Source organism: Nomascus leucogenys, chromosome 3 (assembly GCF_006542625.1).
Source record: "Nomascus leucogenys isolate Asia chromosome 3, Asia_NLE_v1, whole genome shotgun sequence".
Lineage (NCBI taxonomy): Eukaryota > Metazoa > Chordata > Mammalia > Primates > Hylobatidae > Nomascus > Nomascus leucogenys.
Window position 1 is genome coordinate 121,567,050 of NC_044383.1, and position 25,713 is coordinate 121,592,762.

General features: G+C 36.5%; 1 protein-coding gene across 13 annotated transcripts in view; it reads right to left on the bottom strand.

Annotated features, from left to right (window-relative positions):
- The window catches only part of AHI1 (Abelson helper integration site 1), a 226,949-nt gene that overhangs the window by 119,661 nt on the left and 81,575 nt on the right, over positions 1-25,713 (bottom strand). For all 13 annotated transcript variants that reach the window (XR_004029367.1, XR_004029366.1, XR_004029365.1 and 10 more), the window contains 2 exons: positions 14,016-14,212; positions 7,610-7,636 (listed from right to left, as the gene is read on the bottom strand). Coding sequence is in view for 9 of the 13 variants with exons in the window: in XM_030809724.1 (XP_030665584.1) it covers positions 7,610-7,636; positions 14,016-14,212 (224 nt within the window). In the remaining 4 variants the exon portion in view is untranslated. The remainder of the gene's footprint in view (positions 1-7,609; positions 7,637-14,015; positions 14,213-25,713) is intronic.

Here is a 25,713-nt window from a genome sequence, read left to right on the forward strand (position 1 = left end):
TTAAATAGAGTGAAGCAATATCTATTTTTGAAATATGTGCTGTGGAAAAGAATTGCTTAATAATTTTACAACAACAGAAAGGTTGGTTAAGATAGTCTACCCTATACCAATCTACCCTCTTTTCACAACACCCTTTTCTGTTTGCTTCATGCAAAAACCACAGTCTGCCAAAGTCAGTTTAATACCTCCATATTGGAGAAAACTAAAAGCATAAAAATTTAATGAAATTCATAATAAAGAAAAAAAATCATCTGGAACTTCTGCCAAGTTAATCATAAAACTGTTTTGCCTACTCTTTCAGGGTATAAGCAGACAAGCAAAATATGCAAATTACTAATTCTCTAGATGGGCGTTAATTTTCCTGTTAAAAAACTTGCTGCTCTGAACATAAAATTGAATGCACAATATCAAGCAAGCTGACAGTTTCTCTTTTAGTGATTAGTTAAAATTTAAAACCATGGAACATAGTACTCATTTCCATGTATACTTACAAGTCTACCCTTTTAGCTAATTTTAGATAACATGCTACATTCACCTGAAGAATTGTTTATGAAGTTTCAAGTTGTGATGATATCTCAAGTTGGTTTTAAATTATAACCAAAAGAATGTTAATGCTGTCTGTATACTTAAAAGTTCACAAATTCATCTCTCTTTGCCAGACAGCTGTCATATTTTTCCACTAATCTGAACAATAATGCAGATAATATTTTAATCTGATGGCAGTTCTGGTGGCATCAGAAAAAAGAAAACAATAATATCCAGGAAGTTTTTTTTTTTTTGCAAATCATGTATCTGTTGTAAAAATTAAAATACCAGCATTAAAGAAAAAGTTAAACAGAAAACTTGAGCCAAAGTGAGGTTCAAGATATTTGAAGTCAGGTATCTTTTACATTCTCATAATATAAACTTTAAGAGTAGCTTAAGCTCTTGTGATTTCTAGCTTAGTAAAGTCTAAGCAATGAGTAGCCTACGGTATTATAAAGGGCAATTCAAATATGACCTCTCCTCAGATGTTTTCTTTACAAGCCAGGACAGAGAAGTGAGGGATTTGGAAGAAAATGCTGTAACTATTAAAGAAAAATTTCTACAGCAATAAGATACCAGAAAAATCTTACCCCCAAACCAGTTCATTGCTACTACATTAGCTAAAACCAGTATTCAAATTTGAATCAGTCACTATCAAGTGTTTTGGTTATATTTAATCATGATTCTGGAACCTCTGATAGGTACCAAGGACTGATGGTTCATAGATTACTGATATGACACCTTCATGTCAATTTCAAAATTAAGATCTAGTCCTGGCTCAAACCAATTATCCAGCAATATTCCTTAGGGTAAAGCAATTTACCTCAATGCATCTTGGTTTTCTCAAAACCTTTACCTCCTTTTCTCTCTTAGTTCACTGCCTTGCTTCACAGAGAAAATTTGGTCTTGAACCCCTGAACTTCTCATTTCCAAACTTATGAAAGAATGGACCTCTCGCACCTATCCTTATGTCTTTACTTCTAGGGTTAGAGGAAGAGGAGCATTCTGTTCAAGATTCATCCCTCAGTCCCCTTAGGGTTATCCTTAAAGCTCTTCCAAATTCTACTTTCAGGCCAGGCCCAACAACTAATGCCTATAATCCCAGCAATTTGGGAGGCTGAGGCAAGAGGATCACTTGAGTCCAAGAGTTCAAGACCAGCCTGGGCAACACAGTGAGACGTCATGTCTACAAAAAAATAAAAAATTAGCTGGGAGTGGCAGTGCACACCTGTGGTCTCAGCTATCCAGGAGGCTGAGGCAGGAGAACTGCTTAAGCCCAGAAGGTCGAGGCTGCATTGAGCTGTGATGACGCTACTGCACTCAGCTTGGGTGACAGGGAAGATCCCGCTTCAAAACAAAAAACAAATTCTACTTTCAAATTCCTACTGGCTATTTCCCCGCAGGCTAGAAGCACAGACCCTTCTATTTTAGTACAAAAACAAAGAGTAAACAAACCAACTAAAACTCTCCCTCTGATTCCCTTACTTCCTTAAGCTTTGTTAAAAGCTAAACTCCTTGAAAAACAGCACACAACTGCAATCCATATATCTGAATCCTTCAGTCTTCAACTGGGTACAACAAAGCTTGTCTCCATGATAAAACTAAATTGGACTTATGGTAACCCTGGACTTCAAATGATCAAATTCAGCAGATTCATTTAGGCCTCTATCCTTCTATCTTTCTTTCTGGGGAGCCATCTTCTCTTGGTTATCCTGCTGTGTCCAGCCATTCCTCATCAGTGCTATTCGTTAGATCCACTGAGCTCCTCTTCTTCCTTCACATCACATAATTACACTGGGCAGAAACATTTGTTTTCATCAATTCATCTGCCTTCTAATGTTGATGTTTCTTAAATCTAAAACACATCTCCTGATCATTAAGTTCAGAACTAAATTAACCTTTGTCCCACTGTTTACTGTCTTAGGGAAAGCCATCATTCTCCACTTACTTGCCAAGGCCAGAAAGCTGGGACTCATACTAGATTGCTCACCACGCTCCACATATAGATTACTATAGTTTGTACTACTCCTCCAGTTAAGCCAGTCTTCCAAATAGTGCCCAAATAATAAATCTCTTTAAAAAAACTTTTCTTTTAGGTCTGGGGGTGCATAGGTAAACTTGTGTCACAGGGACTTGTATGGATTATTACATCACGCAGGTATTAAGTCCAGTCCCCAATAGTTATCTTTTCTGCTCCTCTCTCTCCTCCCACCCTTCGCCCTCAAGTAAACCTCAGTGTCTGTTGTTTCCTTTTTGTGTTCGTAAGTTCTCATCTTATTTTGCAGTTATCCAGTTTTGGAATGCCATGAAAAAATAATTATGTTTAAAAAAAATTTTTTTTAAAACCTTTGCAAATAATTGAAAAACACTATTCTACTCAAATCTCAAAAATATCCAAATATACGTTTTAAATAGAAAAATTAAAAAAATATTTTATCTGGATTCTCTATTTTTTGAACCTTTAAAAAAATGTTTTCAGTGAATAATGAGGTGGATTCGACTACAATCTACATTACCACTTTACCTTTACAGCATTGTTCCACTAAACATAACTCAGTAAACTTCAACTTGGCTGAATTTATATTCATCTAGGGTAGGTGATGTAATATTTCAAAAAAAAAAAAAAAAAGATGAAGTTTCCTGGCTTCAAGAAGCTTACAGAGGTGTGTGGAGGGACAGATATATAAAGATTAGAAGCGAAAGCAGTATTTTGTACAATTTAAAGAGACAGAAAAAGAGAATGTGTGTTATTCCTCCCTGAGGTAATTTATAATCTAACGCCAAAAAGAAAAAAATTAAGCTGAAAGCTGAGTCATGCAAGAAGTTCCTTTTCTTTTTATTCATAAGCAGATAGCTACAGATAAAAGGTTAAATATCTCCACAGGTAGCTTTCATGTTCACCTTATCTTTTGAAAAGCGTCAATTTACTGAGTGTGAGATGAATACATAATTGACTATCCTCCTTCATGCGCCTTTTCTCTTGCAACTTGAGGATTCAGTAATGTGACCATACCCTTCTTTTCTCCTCTAGCCTGTTTTTTTCCCTTTAAATATTGAAGCCCCCAAAGTCATCTTTGGAGAAAGGCAGACCCACAGACTGTGTCTGTGATTTGTGTTTTTTCTTCTGGGTCCTGTCCTTAACCTCAGCAAAATAAACTTCTAAATTGATTGAGATCTATCTCAGATACTTTTTGGTTTACAATTGTTTCCCCTTGCTTGCTCACTACATTACTTAAGCAAAGTGGTCTTCTTTCTGCTCTTTGAGCATGCCAGTTTTCTTCCTAGATGAGGATTTTTGCAGGACGTGACTAGCTCCTTGTCAAGTGTTTCTCTCAGCAAGGCCTTCTATGACCATCCTCTTGAGAGTAGCTTCCCCTCCCAGTCATTCTTTGTCCCATGAACCTATTTTATTTTCTTCACATCACTTATTATCTGAAACTACCTTATTTGTTTCCTTTTAAGATTATGTGTCTCTCTACAATAAAAGGTTCTTGTTCACTATTATATTCCAGGCACTTAGAAAAATACTTGGTAGATACTCAATAAATACTTGCTTAAAGAATGCTAATGGAAAAAACAAGTGAGCCTTCAACAGTATAAAAATACTGTAGAAGGGCAAAAACTTATGTAACGGACACTTGGTGAAAATTTATTATCCTAGATCTAATAGATAATAAACTGCATAAATATACTCTGTTGTTAAGATTAAAGACTTTTGACAAGGGTGCCAACACCAGTCAAAGGGCAAAGCACTCTTTTCAATAAGTAGTGCTGGGAAAACTGGATAGCCTCATGGAATAGAATGAAAGTGGACCTGTCCATCATACCATATACAAAAATTAATGCAAAATAATCACAGACCTGAATGTAAGATTTAAAACTACAAAAATCTTCAGAAGAAAACATAGGAGTAAATCTTTATGACACAAGGCTAGAAAATTGGTTTTTATTACAACACAAAAAGCGCAAATGACAAAAGAAAAAATAAACTGAACCTCATAAACCTTTTTGTTTCAAAAGACATCATTAAGAAAGTGAAAAGACAATCCACAAAATGGGATAAAATATTTGCAAATCATCTAACTCATAAGACACCTGTATCTAGAATATATAAAGAACTTAAAAGTAAACAATAAAAAGACAAAAAAATCCCAATTGTAAAACCAGGTGAAATATTTAAACAGACATTTCTCCAGAAAAAAAGTACAAATGGCACATAAAAAATGCTCAACAACATTAGTCATAAAGATAACGCAAATCAAAATCACTATGATACAACCACTTTTCACCCTCTAGGATGGCCACAAAAGAAGAGAATACAAGTGTTGATGAGGATGAGAAGAAACTGGAACCTCATTCGTACACTGCTGGAGGAATTCGAAAATGGTTCACATGCTCTGGAAAACGTTTTGGGAGTTCTTCAAAGTGTCAAACATAGTTACCATATAACCCAACAGTTCCACTCCTAGATACGTATCCCATAGAAATGAGAATATATATCCACACCAAAACTTATACACACAGTGTTCGTAGGAGTATTATCTTAATAGCTAAAAAGTAGAAACAACCCAAATGTTCATAAACTGATCAAATATAACAATACGTAACCTATTCATACAATGAAATCTTATTCAGCAATAAAAAGTAGGGCAGTTGACCCTTGAACAACATGAGTTTGAACTGTGCAGGTCCACTTATAGGTGGATTTTTTTCAGTAAGTTACACCAAGTGTGCCTGCCTCTCCTGCCTCCCCTTCCCACTTCTCCACCTCTTCTGCCTCTGCCCCTAGTGAAATAACAAGAGCAAACCCTCATTTTCCTCCTGAGGCTATTCAATGTGAAGACAAAGGAAGAGCTCTATGATGATTCACTTTGCTTAATGAATAGTAAATGTATATCCTCTTCCTTTTAATTTTAATAACATTTTCTGTTCTCTGGCTTACTTTAAGAATACAGTATATAATATAACATATAAAATATGTGTTAACTAACTGTTTACATTATCAGTAAGGCTTCCAGTCAACAGCAGGCTATGAGTACTTAATCTTTTGGGGAGTCAAAAGTTATACATTAATTTTTGACTGCATAGGTGGTTGGTCCCCCTAACCCCTGAGTTGTTCACTGATATATGTTACAAATAGAGGAATCCTGAAAACGCTATTTTGAGTAAAAGAAGTCAGTTATAAATGACTACATATCATCTGACTTCATTTACATGAAATGTTCAGATTAGCCAAATCTATAAAGTATATTAATGGCTGCCAGGAATTTGGGGTATGTTCCAAGAGTTTGTATTTGGAGTGTGTATGTGTAGGAATTGGGAATGACTGCTAAGAGATACAGGGCTTCATTCAGGGGTGATGAAAAACTCTAAAACCAGATAGTAGGGATGGTTGGAAAACTTTGTGAGTATGGTAAAAACCAGTGAACTGTATATTTTAAAAGAGTGAACATTATGGTATGTAAATTATAGTTCAATAAAACTATTATAAAAAAAGAATAACTGAAGATACTAGTAAGGTTAATTTTTCCAGACACTGATTCATTTCCAAATTAATCATTTTTTCAACGAGTATTTATTCTATGTTTATTAAATACTAGGGATATGAAGATGAATGGCATGATCCTTCACCCTTGGGGAGTTTCCAGATTAGTAGAGGCTGTTCTCCATAAAGCCTTGCTCAATCTGTGCCGGACACTTTATTCTTTGGACATTCAGACAGCATTCCAAAAGAAGAGTATGCAGTACATTTGTTAAAGCAAAATAGCTTTGAATTGCTAGTCAGAAAATAAATTGTATTTTTGCCTCCGATTTTATACACAATGAGTACTTCAGAAGGTTTAGTAATCTTGGAGCTACAATCATTACACCAATCATTGCTATCAGGAACGTTTCCTGAACATCTGCAGCCCAAGTCAGAATATAGCTTGTTCTCTTTTCCCCCCTCGTCTTCCTTCCCCTTGTCTATATTCCATATCCTGTTGACTTGTGACAATTAGGTATAAAAGTGATGGGTTCTGTGACTGATGCTGGACAGCTCAGTGATAGGGTAAGTCTTGTATTTTCTGACACGTTCCTCCCTCCCTAACATGCCCCATCAGGAAAGAGACAATAGCCTATTGCATTCCAAGTGTCTACTACCAAATGGTAGTAGGTGCCCACTGAATTAAAAAAATTCCATTGCACTGACATTATATGAAGCAGTCTCTAAATATACTAACACCATTCTAATTCTTTCCTTCTGGATGTTTTACCTTCTCTTTGTGATATATAATTATATTTGTTAAATGAATAGATGTCTAATTATTCAACTGAATTTTGGGAGTGGACAGACAGGAAAGGATGAACACATGTTGCCATTCCAACTCCTTATTTTCCCAACACCTAAGTTAAAAGTTATACATAAAATAACCTTGCTTGTAAAAGGAGGAAAGCTGCTATGTTGAAAGCATCTAAGATACAATTTAGTTGAAATTGTTTACTAATCGAGAGCCTTTTTGTACACTAAGATTTTTAGACTAACTTGGGACCTTGGGCAAATCACTCAACCTGAATAAACCTCAGTTTCCTCCTTTCTAAAATTGGAATAACAATTATATCTAATCCATCTCTCAGGATTATTATACAGTATAGTTAAACGAGAAAAGGAATGTGAAAGACTTATAAATGAAGAAGAGCATTATCAGTACAATAAATCATTTATGTACAGCTTGCATGCATTTCAATGCTTATACAGTTTACTAAGCATACATCTACTGGAACTATATTGACTGGTGTCTTATACAAATTAACTATCATATAAAATTTTTCTCAGAGAATGACATGACCTTGTTGATCCTTTACTGAAAGTATCTCAATCACTTAGTATTCTTAAATCTTTAAAAATGTGAAGCTACTTACTAAATTATCAGGTTCCAGTATTGTAATTCTTTGATAAACCTGAGCTCCAATTATGGAAGTACACATCAGATTAACTTTTATAAAGGTTCCAAACTCTGTGAATGGTGCATTCTAGGTATAGCATTACCAGGTATAGCATTACTATACCTTTAAAGTTATCTTCTTGGTAATAAAAACTACTTACTTTTGCAGCACAGGATCGTATCACCTCCTAAAAGAAATACAGGAAAATAAGGACGTATTCATAATTTCATTAAATAAAGTATTGACTGTTTTCAAAACACTCAGATGTTAATCTTCTAATAACCTAAATCAGCATTTGGAAGTTTCTTTATCCATTATCCTGCCATTGTCACTCTGCATTGTTTCCAATGAAAGAGACTTGATGACATGTTCAAGGTAAATCTAACTTGCCCAAACAAATGGCACTGTGAAACTCCTGAGGGCTCACAGGTTATCTGCCTCAAAAAAAACTTGCTCTTCAATCAACAGAATAATAAAATTCTATGCTAGAACACTAACAGGTGTAAAAGACACACGCTGAGTTAACTGCAATATATAATTATCTTTATAAATAATAATAGCCATAAATATCATTCCCATATTATTTGTATCAGATGAAATCTAATATTAAATAGTAAATACTACTAAATGATAAAATATGACTATTATTGAAAGAGCTACAGAAAGGAACTCTGTACAATTCATGGTACAAGGCCAAGAAAAGATCATTTTGAAAGAGAAACTAGTAAAAGTCGGTGTATTATGGACAATTTGAAAATCTGCTGCTAAGGAGACAGTAAAAATACTCAAGTCTGGCCGGGTGCAGTAGCTCATGCCTTGTAATCCCAGCACTTTGGAAGGCCGAGGCAGGCGGATCACGAGGTCAAGAGATCGAGACCATCCTGGGCCAACGTGGTGAAACCCCGTCTCTACTAAAAATACAAAAATCAGCTAGGCGTGGTGGTGTGCACCTGTAGTCCCAGCTACTCGGGAGGCTGAGGCAGGAGAATCACTTAAACCTGGGAGGTGGAGGGTGTAGTGAGCCAAGATCGTGCCACTGCACTCCAGCCTGGGTGACAGAGTGAGACTCCATCTCAAAAAAAAAAAAAAAAAAAAAAAAAGAAAAAGAAAAGAAAAAAAGAAAAAGAAAAAAAAATACTCAAGTCCAGTCCAATTAGGAGTTAGCCAGCATATATCATCAGCCTAGTACAGAGCTAGTGAAAAATGGTCATAATCAACATGGAGTTTAGAAAAAAAAGAGAACTGAAAAAAATAGGTAATTCTCAGTTATTGGGAGCATTACCATTTAGTCATAATATAAATCATTTAATTATTTATCAGCATACTTAACTGCATGTTGCTGCCACAGCAATACCCAAAAGCATTCTGCAACCTAGGTAAGACCTCACAGGTGGACAGTACCTTGAGAACATCAGTATATCTCATTCTAAGTTTTTAGATCCAGAAATTTGATTTTATCAGTGCATCCACAGTTGCTCAAAATCTGGAATATCTATTTTTTAATCTAGAAATTTCTAAGAGCCAGATACTGTGTCTAAAGCATATCAGTAATTCAGTCACTAAAAGGAGACAGTTAAACTGATTGTGGACATGGGAGTCCAACTACCTGGGCTGAATCCCAGCTCCAGTGCTTACTACTTGTGTGATCTTGGTTATGTGGCTTGATCTCTGTAAGCCTCAAAATCTTCTTCTGGAAAATGGGAATAATACTCACCCCTATAGGACAGTTTGAGAATTAAATACAATAAAATGTAAAGCCTTTATTTAGCACAGTGCCAGAAATATATCAATTATTACTAATAATTAAACAGATGTTAGTTATCATTAATCAATATATACGGTGGTATCTCCTCTGGGGTAGAGAAAATAAATCCTTTTTCAAAATCGGCATAAAACATTTTCAAACCCATTCAATCCATACTCCTATGGCTCTACTTAGCAATCAGTTCTGTGATCATTAGCCTGGGCTTCAGGTTAAATTTAGATAGGACGAGATCTTTAGTGTTCAGGCTGCCAGAATGGTCTACTTTTTATTATATTATAAGGTGTATTTTCATGGATTCTCATTTATTAATCAACTTTTTGTAGGACTGATTAATCTTAATAGATACTACAGATTCTGAGCAACACTGGATGCACTGATAAAATCAAATTTCTGCATCTGAAAACTTGGAATGAGATTTACCAATGCTCTCAAGATACTGTCCACCTGTGAAGTCTTACCTGGGTTGCAGAATGCTGTTAGGTATTGCTGTGGCAGCAACATGCAGTCAAGTGTGCTAATAATGAAATAATTAAGTGACTTATATTATGACTAAATGGTAATGCTCCCAATAACCGACAATTATCTATTTTTTGTATCTTTTACACATCAATGCCTAAACACCTATTATATACCTGCTGAACTGAATTTATTATGCAACTCACTCACACACACCCCACAAAAATTACACCCTAAACATGTACCATAATTTATTAGAAAAACATTCCTATTGTGATAACCAATAAATAAAAAAAGGAATTTGTGGTCTACTGAAATACAATTGCAAGAAACAAGAGAAAAGGCATAATGACAAAAGGTGGGAATTCAGTCAACCTAAATGTTTGCAAAATATAGAATGAGGCTGCCATGGGAATAAAGATGACATTTTGTTTTTATTCCCATACATACTATGTACATTCTGAAAGAAAATACAATGCAGATAGCATCAGAAAAATAAATTCAGTGAATTCTCTCAACAAAGGAAAAATAACGGTTTTTAAAAACCAGAGCAAAACTTTCATTTCCAAAGGCAGCTTCTATCTGCCTCAATACCAAAGCAGACATATTCTCTAAATAATTTTAAAAAGACATGGTAAAAGCTAAATAAAGTAATAATTCAAAGTAAATTTTTTTATAATAAATTATCAATTTGCTTCTCTCTTGCCTTTGATTTCATTTCTTAAAAAACATTTTTCTGCCGGGCACGGTGGCTCATGCGTGTAATCCCAGTACTTCGGGAGGCCGAGGTGGGCGGATCACAAGGTCAGGAGATCAAGACCATCCTGGCTAACACGGTGAAACCCCGTCTCTAATAAAAAATACAAAAAATTAGCCTACTAAAAATACAAAAAAAAAATTAGCCAGGCATGGTGGTGGGCGCCTGTAGTCCCAGCTACTCAGGAGGCTGAGGCAGGAGAATGGCGTGAACCCAGGAGGCAGAGCTTACAGTGAGCTGAGACTGCGCCACTGCACTCCAGCCTGGGCGACAGAGCGAGACTCCGTCTCAAAAAAAAAAAAATTTTTCTGATTTTATTTTTCCTTTACATCTACTTTCTTTAGTTCTTACATCCTTTCATTTATCTGAGGACGACAGGTATATAAAATGAAATTAGAAAAAAGCTACAAGACTTAGGTGATTCCAGGATGTTAAGTTTTACAGTAAAAAGACCGATAGACTGTAGGAAACTTGTTTTTATAAATCTGTTGGTGAGTTGTTTTTATGCCTGTAGATGAAGTTACTTTGCCATGCAAGTTTTGAGACAAGGAACACATTTTCTTTTTTTTCCTGGTGAAGAAATATGTTTCTCTTCATCTTTAAAGCTCAATGTATCTATTCAGACTTCCTTTTAAAATCTGGAACAGCATGCATTATTTGATTATATTAAAAATGATAAAATACAAAGAACTGCAATATTGAAATAAATTTATTAATTTATAGTTATATATTCTAAAAGTTAACTAAGAAATATATATATTTTTCTCTATTCCTACATTTATTCTGGGTTTAGGTTAAATCTAAACCCAGAGATGGAATGTAATCTGCATCCTGGTACACCTTCAAGTCTCTATAAAGAAAAGGAGAGAGGAAGAGAGCATAGTCAGAACTAAAGCTGTCTCAATGTAGTTCCTTGTATAGTTTAATCAAGATCTCTATCAAGGAAGCAAGAAAAGGGATAGTATTTATTAAAGAAGGTAAGAATAAAACAATGAACAAGGCTGCACAGCCCCTGTCTTCAAGGAGCTCAAAGTAATTCTAATAAAAGGACTTCCACTTAATTCTACTAAAAGTATGGTCAAAGATATTTTTCAGGATGCTTAGGCTTCTTACTACATTTGACCATTTATCTTTGAGAAAAATTTTCTAGGAATTTTCACTAACAGATTGCTACACTACCTTTAACAAAGCATCTTCCTCCTCATCATTTTCATGATCTATTTTCCAATTTTATGGGCAATACCTGGTTTATGTGGTACTTTTCTTATGAGTAGTGAGATAGAACTTTTAAAACACGCATATGAAACATTTCTATCGCCTCCTTTTAGAAGAACAGTTTATTTCTTTTACCCATTTCTTTGTTAAAGGTTTACTATTTTTCTTTACTGTTTAATTTTTTGCATGTTAAAAGGGCTGCTTCTTTAATACATTTTATGTAAACATTTCCCCAGGCTGGTGTTTGTTGCACATATATGTGTGTGTTTGTATGTTTTGTATATACACACAAATATACACATCCTTATATTTTTAAACAGAGAAATTTAAAATTCTATGTCAATAATCTATTAATATTTTGGGAGAGGATTTTCCACTGCTTTTAAAATTAGTATGTTTTCATTCATTTGAGAAATATTTGCAAGCGTATTTCCCTAGTTTTTAAAAAGAGCTGGACTTTCATATTTAACTCCTTAGTAAATGAGAATTTGATTTAGGTGAGTGACCTAAGATAAGAGATGTAAATGGACTGTATTTTTCAGTTCACTCATAGTTAACAAGGTTTCCCAACACCATACAAGGGAACAATTCTTCCTTTCCCCACTGATTTATCTTTCTATCTTAGTGATTTTGAATTATACTACTAGTATTATTTCAGCTTCATTATTACTTTGGTTCTTACGGAGAAGTTCGAAGATAGCTTAGTTCCTATGTAGATAACCAGACTTTTCTTTCCCCCCATTATATCTATGAATTTTCTGTAAGAAATCTTTAAAAATCAAACGATTTCACTAGGATATTTCTAAGATACTGGCATCTTTTCATTAATTGGTCTGGTAATAGATACTTTCATTTTACAGATTTGGGACTTTAGCACAGGAAGGCCTTTTGTATTTGATCTTTGTTATCTCTTTTCACACATGCTGGTCTCTTCTTTAAGAACACTGATCAACCATGCGCACAATCTATCTCATATTCATCTCTTCTCTCATTATCAACAATAATAACTAACATTTATCAGTGGTACTATGTATCAGACACCCTGTTAAAAGGTTTACTTTTAGGGTCTTGCTGAATCTTAAAAATCCTGTAAGGTAAGAAATACTACAATCTCCATAATGGCTCATGCCTGAAATCCCAATACTCTGGGAGGCTGAGGCAAGAGGACTGCTGACTGCTTGAGGCTAGGAGTTGGAGACCAGCCTGGGCAACATACCAAGACCCAGTCTCTACAAAAAAAAATTTTTAAATTAGCCAGGCCTGGTGGTGTGTGCCTACAGTCCCAGCTATTCAAGAGTCAGAGGCAGGAGAATTGCTTGAGCCCAGGAGCTTGAGACTGCAGTGAGCAATGATCACACCACTGCATTCCAGCCTGGGCCACAAAGTGAGACCCTGTCTCTAAATTAAAACAAAACAAAACAACCAAAAACCACCTCATTTTATAGATGAGGAAAACCAATTTTACTTAAACTTCTCCAGTCAAAAAGCTGGCACAAGTTGAAGCCTACGCCATTCCTATGCCTAAGCAGCTGGACCCCAGAGCTACACTCTTAACCATAGTTTTCACCTATCTCTTTTATTCTGTATTCTTATGTGCTTCTGAAATTAGTTCTCTGTGCTACACTATTGATCTGGTATTTTAAAGTGTCAACTTTCTCTTTTACCATTTGCAATGTGGAATTAATTGAAGCTTATCTTTTGATTTTCTTTAAATTCATTTTATCTTATATGTCTTTTTAAAATCAAAATCTTGGGACTCTCATCTCTTCATTAACAGAAATTCTGTTTTCTTCCATTTTATTGAGAACACACTCTAAATATTCTGTTTCTTACAGCAAAGCATTTTAAGATATGCTTTGCCTTTACTTACTTTCCTTTTTTGGGGAAGCGGGGACACAGTCTCATTTTGTCACCCAGGCTGGAGTGCAGTGGCACGATCTCGCCTCACTGCAACCTCTGCCTGCTGGGTTCAAGTGATTCTTGTGCCTCAGCCACCTGAGTGGCTGAGATTACAGGTGTACGCCACCATGCTGGGCTGATAAAGTCACAGTTTCTCTTTCTTTCCTAGGAGATGGAGTCATACCCATATGCTAAGCCCTAGGTGTGGTCATCTGGTTCAGAGCCCTCCCTGATCACTAGGTGCTGGGCTAGTCTTTACAGAGATATCAAGTCAGACCAACATGATAGATTATCCTAAATTCAGGTTGTCTGTTGCAATTAAGGATTTAGGAATAAGTACCTGAAAGGAACCATAAAAGTATAAGAAGGTCTAATTTTAAGTAATTAACTTACTTCATTAAATGAATATTTATTGGCATGGCAATGTAAAACAGGAAATAGTTTAAAAGTTTCAACTGCATAAAATAAACTTACTGTGACAGATTCAAGCCTCTGTTTTACTAGCTGCATCTTTGTTGAAGAATTTTCAGTGTGGACAAATTCATCAATCTGAAAAGAGCCTTGATGGGGTAGTTTTGGACAGGTACATAGGGCATCTTGACTTTGGTGTATTCCAGGTAATGGAAATGTTCCATTGTAGCGTTTGAACATTTCAGCCTCCTGCTGGGCAACTGAAGAAATGAATCCATAATTAGTTAAATCATCATAGCAAAAGCATAATCAAGCCCTAAAACTGTAGCATTCAACAAATAATCAGAAACTGCATAACACATCTTAAAAACTGGGTAATAATAAGACACCATGATTAGCAAAATTTGAAATTATTCGATGCTATAAAATCATAACGAAGGAAATAGAATTTCAGGTCAGGCAGCATTATAATTGAGCTGTGAAGGCCATGTAAATTAAAGTTAGTATAAATATATGTATTTTAACTTTAAATATATGTATATAGAAAAATAATACTAAAAAATCAAAGGCATAACAGAATTAAGGGAAATGTTAAAATAATATTTATTCACAAGCCTCTCTAAAACAACTATTTTCATATTTCTGTACCCTTCTTAATTTTTACACACACATTCTATGTAAGATATTGCAATGTAAATACAATTTAACATTTCTCAATTTAAATGCAAGTATTTCTTATATTTCTACAATGATGTAATTATCATTATTAAATGTTTTACAGTATCTCATTTAATGAAGCGCCGTAATTTTTTTTTACACATTCTCTTATACTGAATACAGTTGGCCCTCTGTATCTGTGGGTTCCCCATCCATGAATTCAACCAACTATGGATAAAAAATATTCAGAAAAAAATAACAATACTATAAAAACTACAGTATGATAACTATTTACGTAGCATTTATACTATATTAGGTATTATAAGTAATCTACAGATGATTCCAAGTATGAGAGAAGATGTCTACAGATTATATGCAAAAACTATGACATTTTATATAAGTGACTTCAGCATCCATAGATTTTTGGTATCCCCAGGGGTTCTGGAACCAGTCCTCTATAGATAACAAAAGATAACTCTATTTATAGTGTACTCTGTTCTCCCTTATAGATCATGCAAGAATAATTACTTTCATAGCTGACTTCGTTTCTTAACATAATTCTTATTTTGGATTTAATTCTTTAGAGTGACGAAGATAGCTCAAAGGGTGAATGTTTTGATGATGATTGATAATGATGATGATGATGATAATAACGAGCACGGTAGCATCTGTGCTGCACTTTGTATTTTTTGGGGTGCTATCACTTACATATTGCCTCATTTGATCATTTAAAACACATGAACTTGAAAAATTTTAAATGTCTGTCTATATATACAAAGGAGAAAAAATATATAAACTTATCACTTAAAAAAGTATTTCCTTAGTTATATAATCTTGAAATGGAAAGCCTTCCTAAATGTGACATGAAAAAAAGAAATCTCAAAACAGGGATTCATAATATGGAATCAATGGATGAACCTTCAGGGAGTCTATGGACTACTGAAATTACTATGGAAATGTGAGTGTGTTTATATAAGCGTTTCTGGAAAGCAGATTCATAATTTTTATCAGGTTATCCATCGAAGGATTACCTGAGTCAGAAAAGGTTAATAATTGTCAACATTCTTATGGACCAATGAACAGATTTTGTAACATGAACATTTAAAGAGTCTTCATTAAAATAAAAAAACTGGCCAGGCACAGTGTCTCATGCCTTAATCCTGGCACTCTGGGAGGCTGAAGTGGGAGGATCACTTGAGCCTAGGAGTTAGAGACCAGCCCTGGCAAGACAGTGAGACCCTGTCTCTATAAAAAATTGAAAAATTAACCGGGCAGGGTGCCATGTGCCTGTAGTTTCCAGCTACTGAGGAGGCTGAGGTGGGTGGGAGGATTGCTTGAGACTGGAGGTCAAGGCTGCCACTGCATTCCAGTGAAGACTGGATGACAGAGCTAACATGATTTTTTTTTTTTTTTTGAGACGGATTCTCACTCTGTCGCCCAGGCTGGAGCGCAGTGGCGCGATCTCAACTCACTGCAAGCTCCGCCTCCCAGGTTCACACCATTCTCCTGCCTCAGCCTCCCAAGTAGCTGGGACTATGCGATTTTTAAATCATATTTAAGACTTAAATATATAAATAAACTATCACAACAAAAATTAAAAAGGAAATGATGTAATAGGGTTCTTCCATTTCTGACCAAAATGGAGTAGGGACTAGATTTACTCTGCTGCTCGAAACTACCGAAAAATGGACAAACTGTATAAAAGAAAAAAAAAAAACTGTCTGTCTTTGCAGACATGATTGTCTAGGTAGAGCTAAAGTGGAGTAAGGCAAGTGAGGCACACAGGCAGCAAAATTTAAGGAGGTTCTCTCTCTGAGGTCCTGGCTCTATATCTGTGTAAAAATTCTAAATGGAATCTAAAAAAACAAGGCACTAGAATTGACTTTAGCAATGTTGCAGGAGACGAGATCGGAACACAAAAATCATCTATATGTCTATAAACAAGCAATTAAGAACCAAAAATTGAAATTAAAAAAATATATATGCCATTTACTATGGCATAAAAAACATGACATACTTTGAGAAAAAAAAGGAGAAAGATGTGAAAGACCTGTATACTGAAAACTAAAACTACTGCTGAGAGAAAGTGACAAAGCAATTTGTCATTGTGTTCATGGGGTGGCATACTCAATATTGGTAAGATGTAAATTCTCCCCAAATGATCTGTAGATTCGATGTAGTCCCACTCAAAATTCCAGCAGGTTATCTTTGGAGAAATTTTAAAATGAATTCTAAAATCGACATGGAAATGAATATTACCTAGAACAGCCAAAACAACTTTGAAAAAGAACAGAATACTTGACTTCAAATCTTATAAAGCTACGGTAATCCACACAGTTTGCTACTGGCATAAAGATACGTAAATAGATCAACAGAATAGTAGAGAGTGCCCAGGGTGTATAGACAAAGTATAAATGCCATTCAGTGGAGAAAAGACAGTTTTTCCAACAAATGGTGTTAGAATAGTTGGATATTCATATGTGAAAAAAATGAACTTTGATCTATACTTTACAACATGTACAAAAGTAACTCAAAATGAACCACAGATCTAAATGTAAAACCTAAAGCTATAAGACTTCTAGAAAAAAACAGAGAACACTTTTGTGAGCTTGGGTTAGGCAAAGATTTCTTAGATAAAACACTAAAATGCATAAAAGAACAAGCTGATAATTTGAACTTCATGAAAATCTCAAACTTCTGTTCTTTAAACTGTTAAGACAATTAGAAAACAAACCAGACTGGGGGAAAATACCTGCAAATCGTATGCCTGATAAAATACTTGTATACACAAACCACAAAGAAATCTCAAAACTCAATAATCAGAAAACAAATAGGACAATTTAAGAAATGAACAAAAGATTTGAAAAGACAATTTACTGAAGAAATTATATGGATGGCAAGCATGCAAAAAAAGGTGCTCAGTATCATTAATCATTAGGGAAAAGCAAATTAAAACCACAATAAAATAGCACTGCATGGATATTAGATGGCTAAAATTCAAAAGATTGGCCATTTCAAAGTTGGCAAGTACATTGATACACTAACGGTGGGAATGTTAAATGTTAAATGGCGCAACCACTTTAGAAAATAGTCTGGCAGCTTCTTAAGAAGTCAAACATACATCTGCAATATGATCCAGCCCTTCTGCTCCTAGAAATTTGTCCAAGAGAAATGAAGGCATATGTCCATACAAAGACTTGTATGTGAATATTTGGAGCAGCTTTATTTGTACTAGCTAAAACCTGGATACAACCCCAATGTCCATTGACAGGTGAATGGATAAACAAACTGTGGCATAGCCATACAATTAAACAACACCCAACAATATAAAGAATAAACGACTAATAAATGCTAAAACACAGATTTATCAAAGTAATTATAAGTGAAAGGAGCCAGATAATAAGAGAGTACATGGTATATACAGTTTCGCTTATATACAATTCTGGAAAATGCAAACTAATTTATAGTGGTTGCCTGGGATAAGGGTGAGGAAGCAACAGAGCACAAAAGGGCACAAAGTAACTTTTGGGGATGAAATATGTTCATTATCTTGATTGAGGCAATAGTCTCCCAGGTGTATAAATGCCTAAACTTATCAGATAGTACATTTAATACATTCAGTTTATAATATGCCAATTATACCTCAATAAAGCCATTCACCAAAAAAAAAAGCAAATGACAAGATTGTAATGAAAGGGGTAATTAATCTTACTATGCAGAGTTCCCATGAAATCCATTAAAAATTAATAATCGAATAGAAAAATGGGCAAAGAACCATTAAAGAAAATTCACAAAAGAACTATGTGCCCAATAAAAATATATTTAACTTCACTAAAAATTAATTAGTAATAAAAATGCAAATTAGAAAGTGCCTTTTTTTTTTTTTTGCCTGTTTAACTGACCCATTGTATCTCAAGACATTATTTCCTGAGGAATGTAAGGGTAGCTAGTGTGTACTGAAGCACTATCTAAATGTTGAAAAAGACATAACAGTATAATTGTGCAACAACAGTTGTTTAAACTATGGTGTATTCATTTAATGAAAGGGAATTTAGCCACTAAAATTATATATAGAAATTTAATTATCACAGTGGAAAACTGCTCATAATATATTATTCATTGGAAAAAATAAGTTATAAAACAATATAGACAGTATATACAAAAGGACGACCACTTTTTCAAGTTACCGGCCTTGGTTTCATGAACTATGAGTCTGAGATGATGCATATAAACAATATTAGGCATTTGCTCTTTATATTCATGTACTATTTCATTCAGGCACTCTAAATGAAAAACAGCTCAATAATAATTGGTGTTCTCTCCCTGCTAGTGAGTACCAAAGGATATTATCAAGCGAGAGGACCTGATTACACTCCACCCTTTTAGTGATGTACATTCCTCAATACCAATTACTGTTTTTAAGAAGTGTAGCCATTTCTCTGTAGATTGTTCTGGATTTGACTATTATTTTTCATTACACATTTTGAACTTTTCTCCAAAACAATCAGAACACTTACTAACCTCAACTATTCAAAGACTGCTTACAGAACAAGAGAAACTTTAAAGCTGTAAAAGAAAACAAGTGCTCCATGAACTGGAATTTGGAATGTTTAACATTAGTAGGTGGGTTTCAGGAATAAATAAATAAATAAATGCATATCATGTTTCATGATCTTTGTCTTATTTGCTTTTTAAAATTGTCCTTTCAACATTTAATTGTGTTTTGCTGCTATGAATGGAAAATAAAACTGGGTTTAATTATTTAATGACATTTTTTAACTCCCTGTATTTTCTCTGAGATTGTGTACCTACCAACCATGATTTCATTTTATTTATTTATTTATTTTGATTTGTAATCTTTATATTGATAAAGGGTCTTGCCTCAATGTTGATAGCTGCTGACCGGTCAGGGTGGTGGTTGCTGAAGTCTGAGGTGGCGTGGCAATTTATTTTATTTTATTTTATTATTATACTTTAGGTTTTAGGGTACATGTGCACAATGTGCAGGTTTGTTACATATGTATCCATGTGCCGTGGTGGTTTGCTGCACCCATTAACTCGTCATTTAGCATTAGGTATATCTCTTAATGCTGTCCCTCCCCCCTACCCCCACCCCACAACAATCCCCAGAGTGTGATGTTCCCCTTCCTGTGTCCATGAGTTCTCATTGTTCAATTCCCACCTATGAGTGAGAACATGTGGTGTTTGGTTTTTTGTCCTTGCGATAGTTTACTGAGAATGATGTTTTCCAGTTTCATGCATGTCCCTACAAAGGACATGAACTCATCATTTTTTACGGCTGCATAGTATTCCATGGTGTATATGTGCCACATTTTCTTAATCCAGTCTATCGTTGTTGGACATTTGGGTTGGTTCCAAGTCTTTGCTACTGTGAATAGTGCTGCAATAAACATACATGTGCATGTGTTTTTATAGCAGCATGATTTACAGTCCTTTGGGTATATACCCAGTAATGGGATGGCTGGGTCAAATGGTATTTCTAGTTCTAGATCCCTGAGGAATCGCCACACTGACTTCCACAATGGTTGAACTAGTTTACAGTCCCACCAACAGTGTAAAAGTGTTTCTATTTCTCCACATCCTCTCCAGCACCTGTTGTTTCCTGACTTTTGAATGATGGCCATTCTAACTGGTTTGAGATGGTAACTCATTGTGGTTTTGATTTGCATTTCTCTGATGGCCAGTGATGATGAGCATTTTTTCACGTGTTTTTTGGCTGCATAAATGTCTTCTTTTGTGAAGTGTCTGTTCATGTCCTTCGCCCACTTTTTGACGGGGTTGTTTTTTTCTTGTAAATTTGTTTGAGTTCATTGTAGATTCTGGATATTAGCCCTTTGTCAGATGAGTAGGTTGAAAAAATTTTCTCCCATTCTGTAGGTTACCTGTTCACTCTGATGGTAGTTTCTTTTGCTGTGCAGAAGCTCTTTAGTTTAATTGGATCCCATTTGTCAATTTTGGCTTTTGTGGCCATTGCTTTTGGTGTTTTAGACATGAAGTCCTTGCCCACGCCTATGTCCTGAATGGTATTGCCTAGGTTTTCTTCTAGGGTTTTCATGGTTTTAGGTCTAACATGTAAGTCTTTAATCCATCTTGAATTAATTTTTGTATAAGGTGTAAGGAAGGGATCCAGTTGCAGCTTTCTACATATGGCTAGCCAGTTTTCCCAGCACCATTTATTAAATAGGGAATCCTTTCCCCATTTCTTGTTTTTGTCAGGTTTGTCAAAGATCAGATAGTTGTAGATATGTGGCATTATTTCTGAGGGCTCTGTTTTGTTCCATTGATCTATGTCTCTGTTGTGGTACCAGTACCATGCTGTTTTGGTTACTGTAGCCTTGTACTATAGTTTGAAGTCAGGTAGTGTGATGCCTCCAGCTTTGTTCTTTTGGCTTAGGATTGACTTGACGATGCGGGGTCTTTTTTGGTTCCATATGAACTTTAAAGTAGTTTTTTCCAATTCTGTGAAGAAAGTCATTGGTAGCTTGATGGGGATGGCATTGAATCTATAAATTACCTCGGGCAGTGTGGCCATTTTCACGATATTGATTCTTCCAAACCATGAGCATGGAATATTCTTCCATTTGTTTGTATCCTCTTTGATTTCATTGAGCAGTGGTTTGTAGTTCTCCTTGAAGAGGTCCTTCACATCCCTTGTAAGTTGGATTCCTAGGTATTTTATTCTCTTTGAAGCAATTGTGAATGGGAGTTCACTCATGATTTGGCTCTCTGTTTGTCTGTGATTGGTGTACAAGAATGCTTGTGATTTTTGTACATTGATTTTGTATCCTGAGACTTCGCTGAAGTTGCTAATCAGCTTAAGGAGATTTTGGGCTGAGACGATGGGGTTTTCTAGATATACAATCAGGTCATCTGCAAACAGGGACAATTTGACTTCCTCTTTTCCTAATTGAATACTCTTTATTTCCTTCTCCTGCCTAATTGCCCTGGCCAGAACTTCCAACACTATGTTGAATAGGAGTGGTGAGACAGGGCATTCCTGTCTTGTGCCAGTTTTCAAAGGGAATGCTTCCAGTTTTTGCCCATTCAGTATGATATTGGCTGTGGGTTTGTCATAGATAGTTCTTATGATTTTGAGATATGTCCCATCAATACCTAATTTATTGAGAGTTTTTAGCATGAAGGGTTGTTGAATTTTGTCAAAGGCTTTTTCTGCATCTATTGAGATAATCACGTGGTTTTTGTCTTTGGTTCTGTTTATATGCTGGATTACATTTATTGATTTGTGTATGTTGAACCAGCCTTGCATCCCAGGGATGAGGCCCACTTGATCATGGTGTATAAGCTTTTTGATGTGCTGCTGGATTCGGTTTGCCAGTATTTTATTGAGGATTTTTGCATCAATGTTCATCAAGGATATTGCTCTGAAATTCTCTTTTTTGGTTATGTCTCTGCCAGGCTTTGATATCAGGACGATGCTGGCCTCATAAAATGTGTTAGGGGGGATTCCCTCTTTTTCTATCGATTGGAATAGTTTCAGAAGGAATGGTACCAGTTCCTCCGTGTACCTCTGGTAGAATTCAGCTGTGAATCCATCAGGTCCTGGACTCTTTTTGGTTGGTAAGCTACTGATTATTGCCACAATTTCAGAGCCTGTTACTGGTCTATTCAGAGATTCAACTTCTTCCTGGTTTAGTCTTGGGAGGGTGTATTTGTCGAGGAATTTATCCATTTCTTCTAGATTTTCTAGTTTATTTGCATAGAGGTGTTTGTAGTATTCTCTGATGGTAGACTGTATTTCTGTGGGATCGGTGGTGATATCCCCTTTTTCATTTTTTATTGCATCTATTTGATTCTTCTCTCTTTTCTTCATTAGTCTTGCTAGCGGTCTATCAATTTTGTTGATCTTTTCAAAAAACCAGCTCCTGGATTCATTAATTTTTTGAAGGGTTTTTTTGTGTCTGTATTTCCTTCAGTTCTGCTCTGATTTTAGTTATTTCTAGCCTTCTGCTAGCTTTTGAATGTGTTTGCTCTTGCTTTTCTAGTTCTTTTAATTGTGATGTTAGGGTGTCAATTTTGGATCTTTCCTGCTTTCTCTTGTGGGCATTTAGTGCTATGAATTTCCCTCTACACACTGCTTTGAATGTGTCCCAGAGATTCTGGTATGTTGTGTCTTTGTTCTCATTGGTTTCAAAGAACATCTTTATTTCTGCCTTCATTTCATTATGTACCCAGTAGTCATTCAGGAGCAGGTTGTTCAGTTTCCATGTAGTTGAGCGGTTTTGTGTGAGTTTCTTAATCCTGAGTTCTAGTTTGATTGCACTGTGGTCTGAGAGACAGTTTGTTACAATTTCTGTTCTTTTACATTTGCTGAGGAGAGCTTTACTTCCAACTATGTGGTCAATTTTGGAATAGGTGTGGTGTGGTGCTGAAAAAAATGTATATTCTGTTGATTTGGGGTGGAGAGTTCTGTAGATGTCTATTAGGTCCACTTTGTGCAGAGTTGAGTTCCACTCCTGGATATCCTTGTTAACTTTCTGTCTCGTTGATCTGTCTAATGTTGACAGTGGGGTGTTAAAATCTCCCATTATTATTGTGTGGGAGTTTAAGTCCCTTTGTAGGTCACTCAGGACTTGCTTTATGAATCTGGGTGCTCCTGTGTTGGGTGCATATATATTTAGGACAGTTAGCTCTTCTTGTTGAATTGATCCCTTTACCATTATGTAATGGCCTTGTCTCTTTTCATATTTGTTGGTTTAAAGTCTGTTTTATCAGAGACTAGGATTGCAACCTCTGCCTTTTTTTGTTTTCCATTTGCTTGACAGATCTTCCTCCATCCCTTTATTTTGAGTCTATGTGTGTCTCTGCATGTGAGATGGGTTTCTTGAATACAGCACACTGATGGGTCTTGACTCCTTATCCAGTTTGCCAGTCTGTGTCTTTTAATTGGAGCATTTAGCCCATTTACATTTAAAGTTAATATTGTTATGTGTGAATTTGATCCTGTCATTATGATGTTAGTTGGTTATTTTGCTCATTAGTTGATGCAGTTTCTTCCTAGCCTCGAAGGTCTTTACAATTTGGCATGTTTTTGCAGTGGCTGGTACCGCTTGTTCCTTTCCACGTTTAGTGCTTCCTTCAGGAGCTCTTTTAGGGCAGGCCTGGTGGTGACAAAATCTCTCAGCATTTGCTTGTCTGTAAAGTATTTTATTTCTCCTTCACTTATGAAGCTTAGTTTGGCTGGATATGAAATTCTGGGTTGAAAATTCTTTTCTTTAAGAATGTTGAATATTGGCCCCCACTCTCTTCTGGCTTGTAGAGTTTCTGCCGGGAGATCAGCTGTTAGTCTGACAGGCTTCCCTTTGTGGGTAACCCGACCTTTCTCTCTGGCCGCGCTTAACATTTTTTTCCTTCATTTCAACTTTGGTGAATCTGACAATTATGTGTCTTGGAGTTGCTCTTCTCGAGGAGTATCTTTGTGGCGTTCTCTGTATTTCCTGAATCTGAATGTTGGCCTGCCTTGCTAGATTGGGGAAGTTCTCCTGTATAGTATCTTGCAGAGTGTTTTCCAACTTGGTTCCATTCTCCCCGCCATTTTCAGGTACGCCAATCAGATGTAGGTTTGGTCTTTTCACAGTCCCAAATTTCTTGGAGGCTTTGTTCGTTCCTTTTTATTCTTTTTTCTCTAAACTTCCCTTCTCGCTTCATTTCATTCATTTCATCTTCCATCACTGATACCCTTTCTTCCAGTTGATCGCATCGGCTACCGAGGCTTCTGCAATCTTCGCGTAGTTCTCAAAACTTGGCTTTCAGCTCCATCAGCTCCTTTAAGCCCCTCTCTTCATTGGTTATTCTGGTTATCCATTCGTCTAATTTTTTTTCAAAGTTTTTAACTTCTTTGCTATTGTTTGAATTTCCTCCCGTAGCTCGGAGTAGTTTGATCGTCTGAAGCCTTCTTCTCTCAACTCGTCAAAGTCATTCTCCGTCCAGCTTTTTTCCATTGCTGGTGAGGAACTGCGTTCCTTTGGAGGAAGAGAGGTGCTCTGCTTTTTAGAGTTTCCAGTTTTTCTGCTCTGTTTTTTCCCCATCTTTGTGGTTTTATCTACTTTTGGTCTTTGATGATGGTGATGTACAGATGGGTTTTTGGTGTGGATGTCCTTTCTGTTTGTTAGTTTTCCTTCTACCAGATGGGACCCTCAGCTGCAGGTCTCTTGGAGTTTGCTAGAGGTCCACTCCAGACCCTGTTTGGCTGGGTGTCAGCAGTGGTGGCTGCAGAACAGCAGATTTTCGTGAGACCACAAATTCAGCTGTCTGATAGTTCCTCTGGAAGTTTTGTCTCAGAGGAGTACCTGGCCGAGTGAGATGTCAGTCTGTCCCTACTGGGGGGTGCCTCCCAGTTAGGCTGCTCGGGGGTGAGGGACCAACTTTAGGAGGCAGTCTGTCCGTTCTCAGATCTCCAGCTGTGTGCTGGGAGAACCACTACTCTCTTCAAAGCTGTCAGACAGGGACATTTAAGTCTGAAGGGGTTCCTGCTGAATTTTTGTTTGTCTGTGCCCTGCCCCCAGAGGTGGAGCCTATAGAGGCAGGCAGGCCTCCTTGAGCTGTGGTGGGCTCCACCCAGTTCGAGCTTCCCAGCTGCTTTGCTTACCTAAGCAAGCCTGGGCAATGGCAGGTGTCCCGCCCCCAGCCTGGCTGCCGCCTTGCAGTTTGATCTCAGACTGCTGTGCTAGCCATCAGCGAGACTCCGTGGGCATAGGACCCTCCGAGCCAGGTGCAGGACACAATCTCCTGGTGTGCCGTTTTCCAAGCCCGTCGGAAAAGCGCAGTATTAGGGTGGGACTGACCCGATTTTCCAGGTGCCGTCTCTTACCCCTTTCTTTGACTAGGAAATGGAACTCCCTGACCCCTTGCACTTCCCGAGTGAGGCAATGCCTCGCCCTGCTTCGGCTCGCACACAGTGTGCTGCACCGACTGTCCTTCACCCACTGTTTGGCACTCCCTAGTGAGATGAACCCGGTACCTCAAACAGAAATGTAGAAATCACCAGTCTTCTGTATCGCTCACGCTGGGAGCTGTAGACTGGAGCTGTTCCTATTCGGCCATCTGGGCTCCACTCTCGGCAATT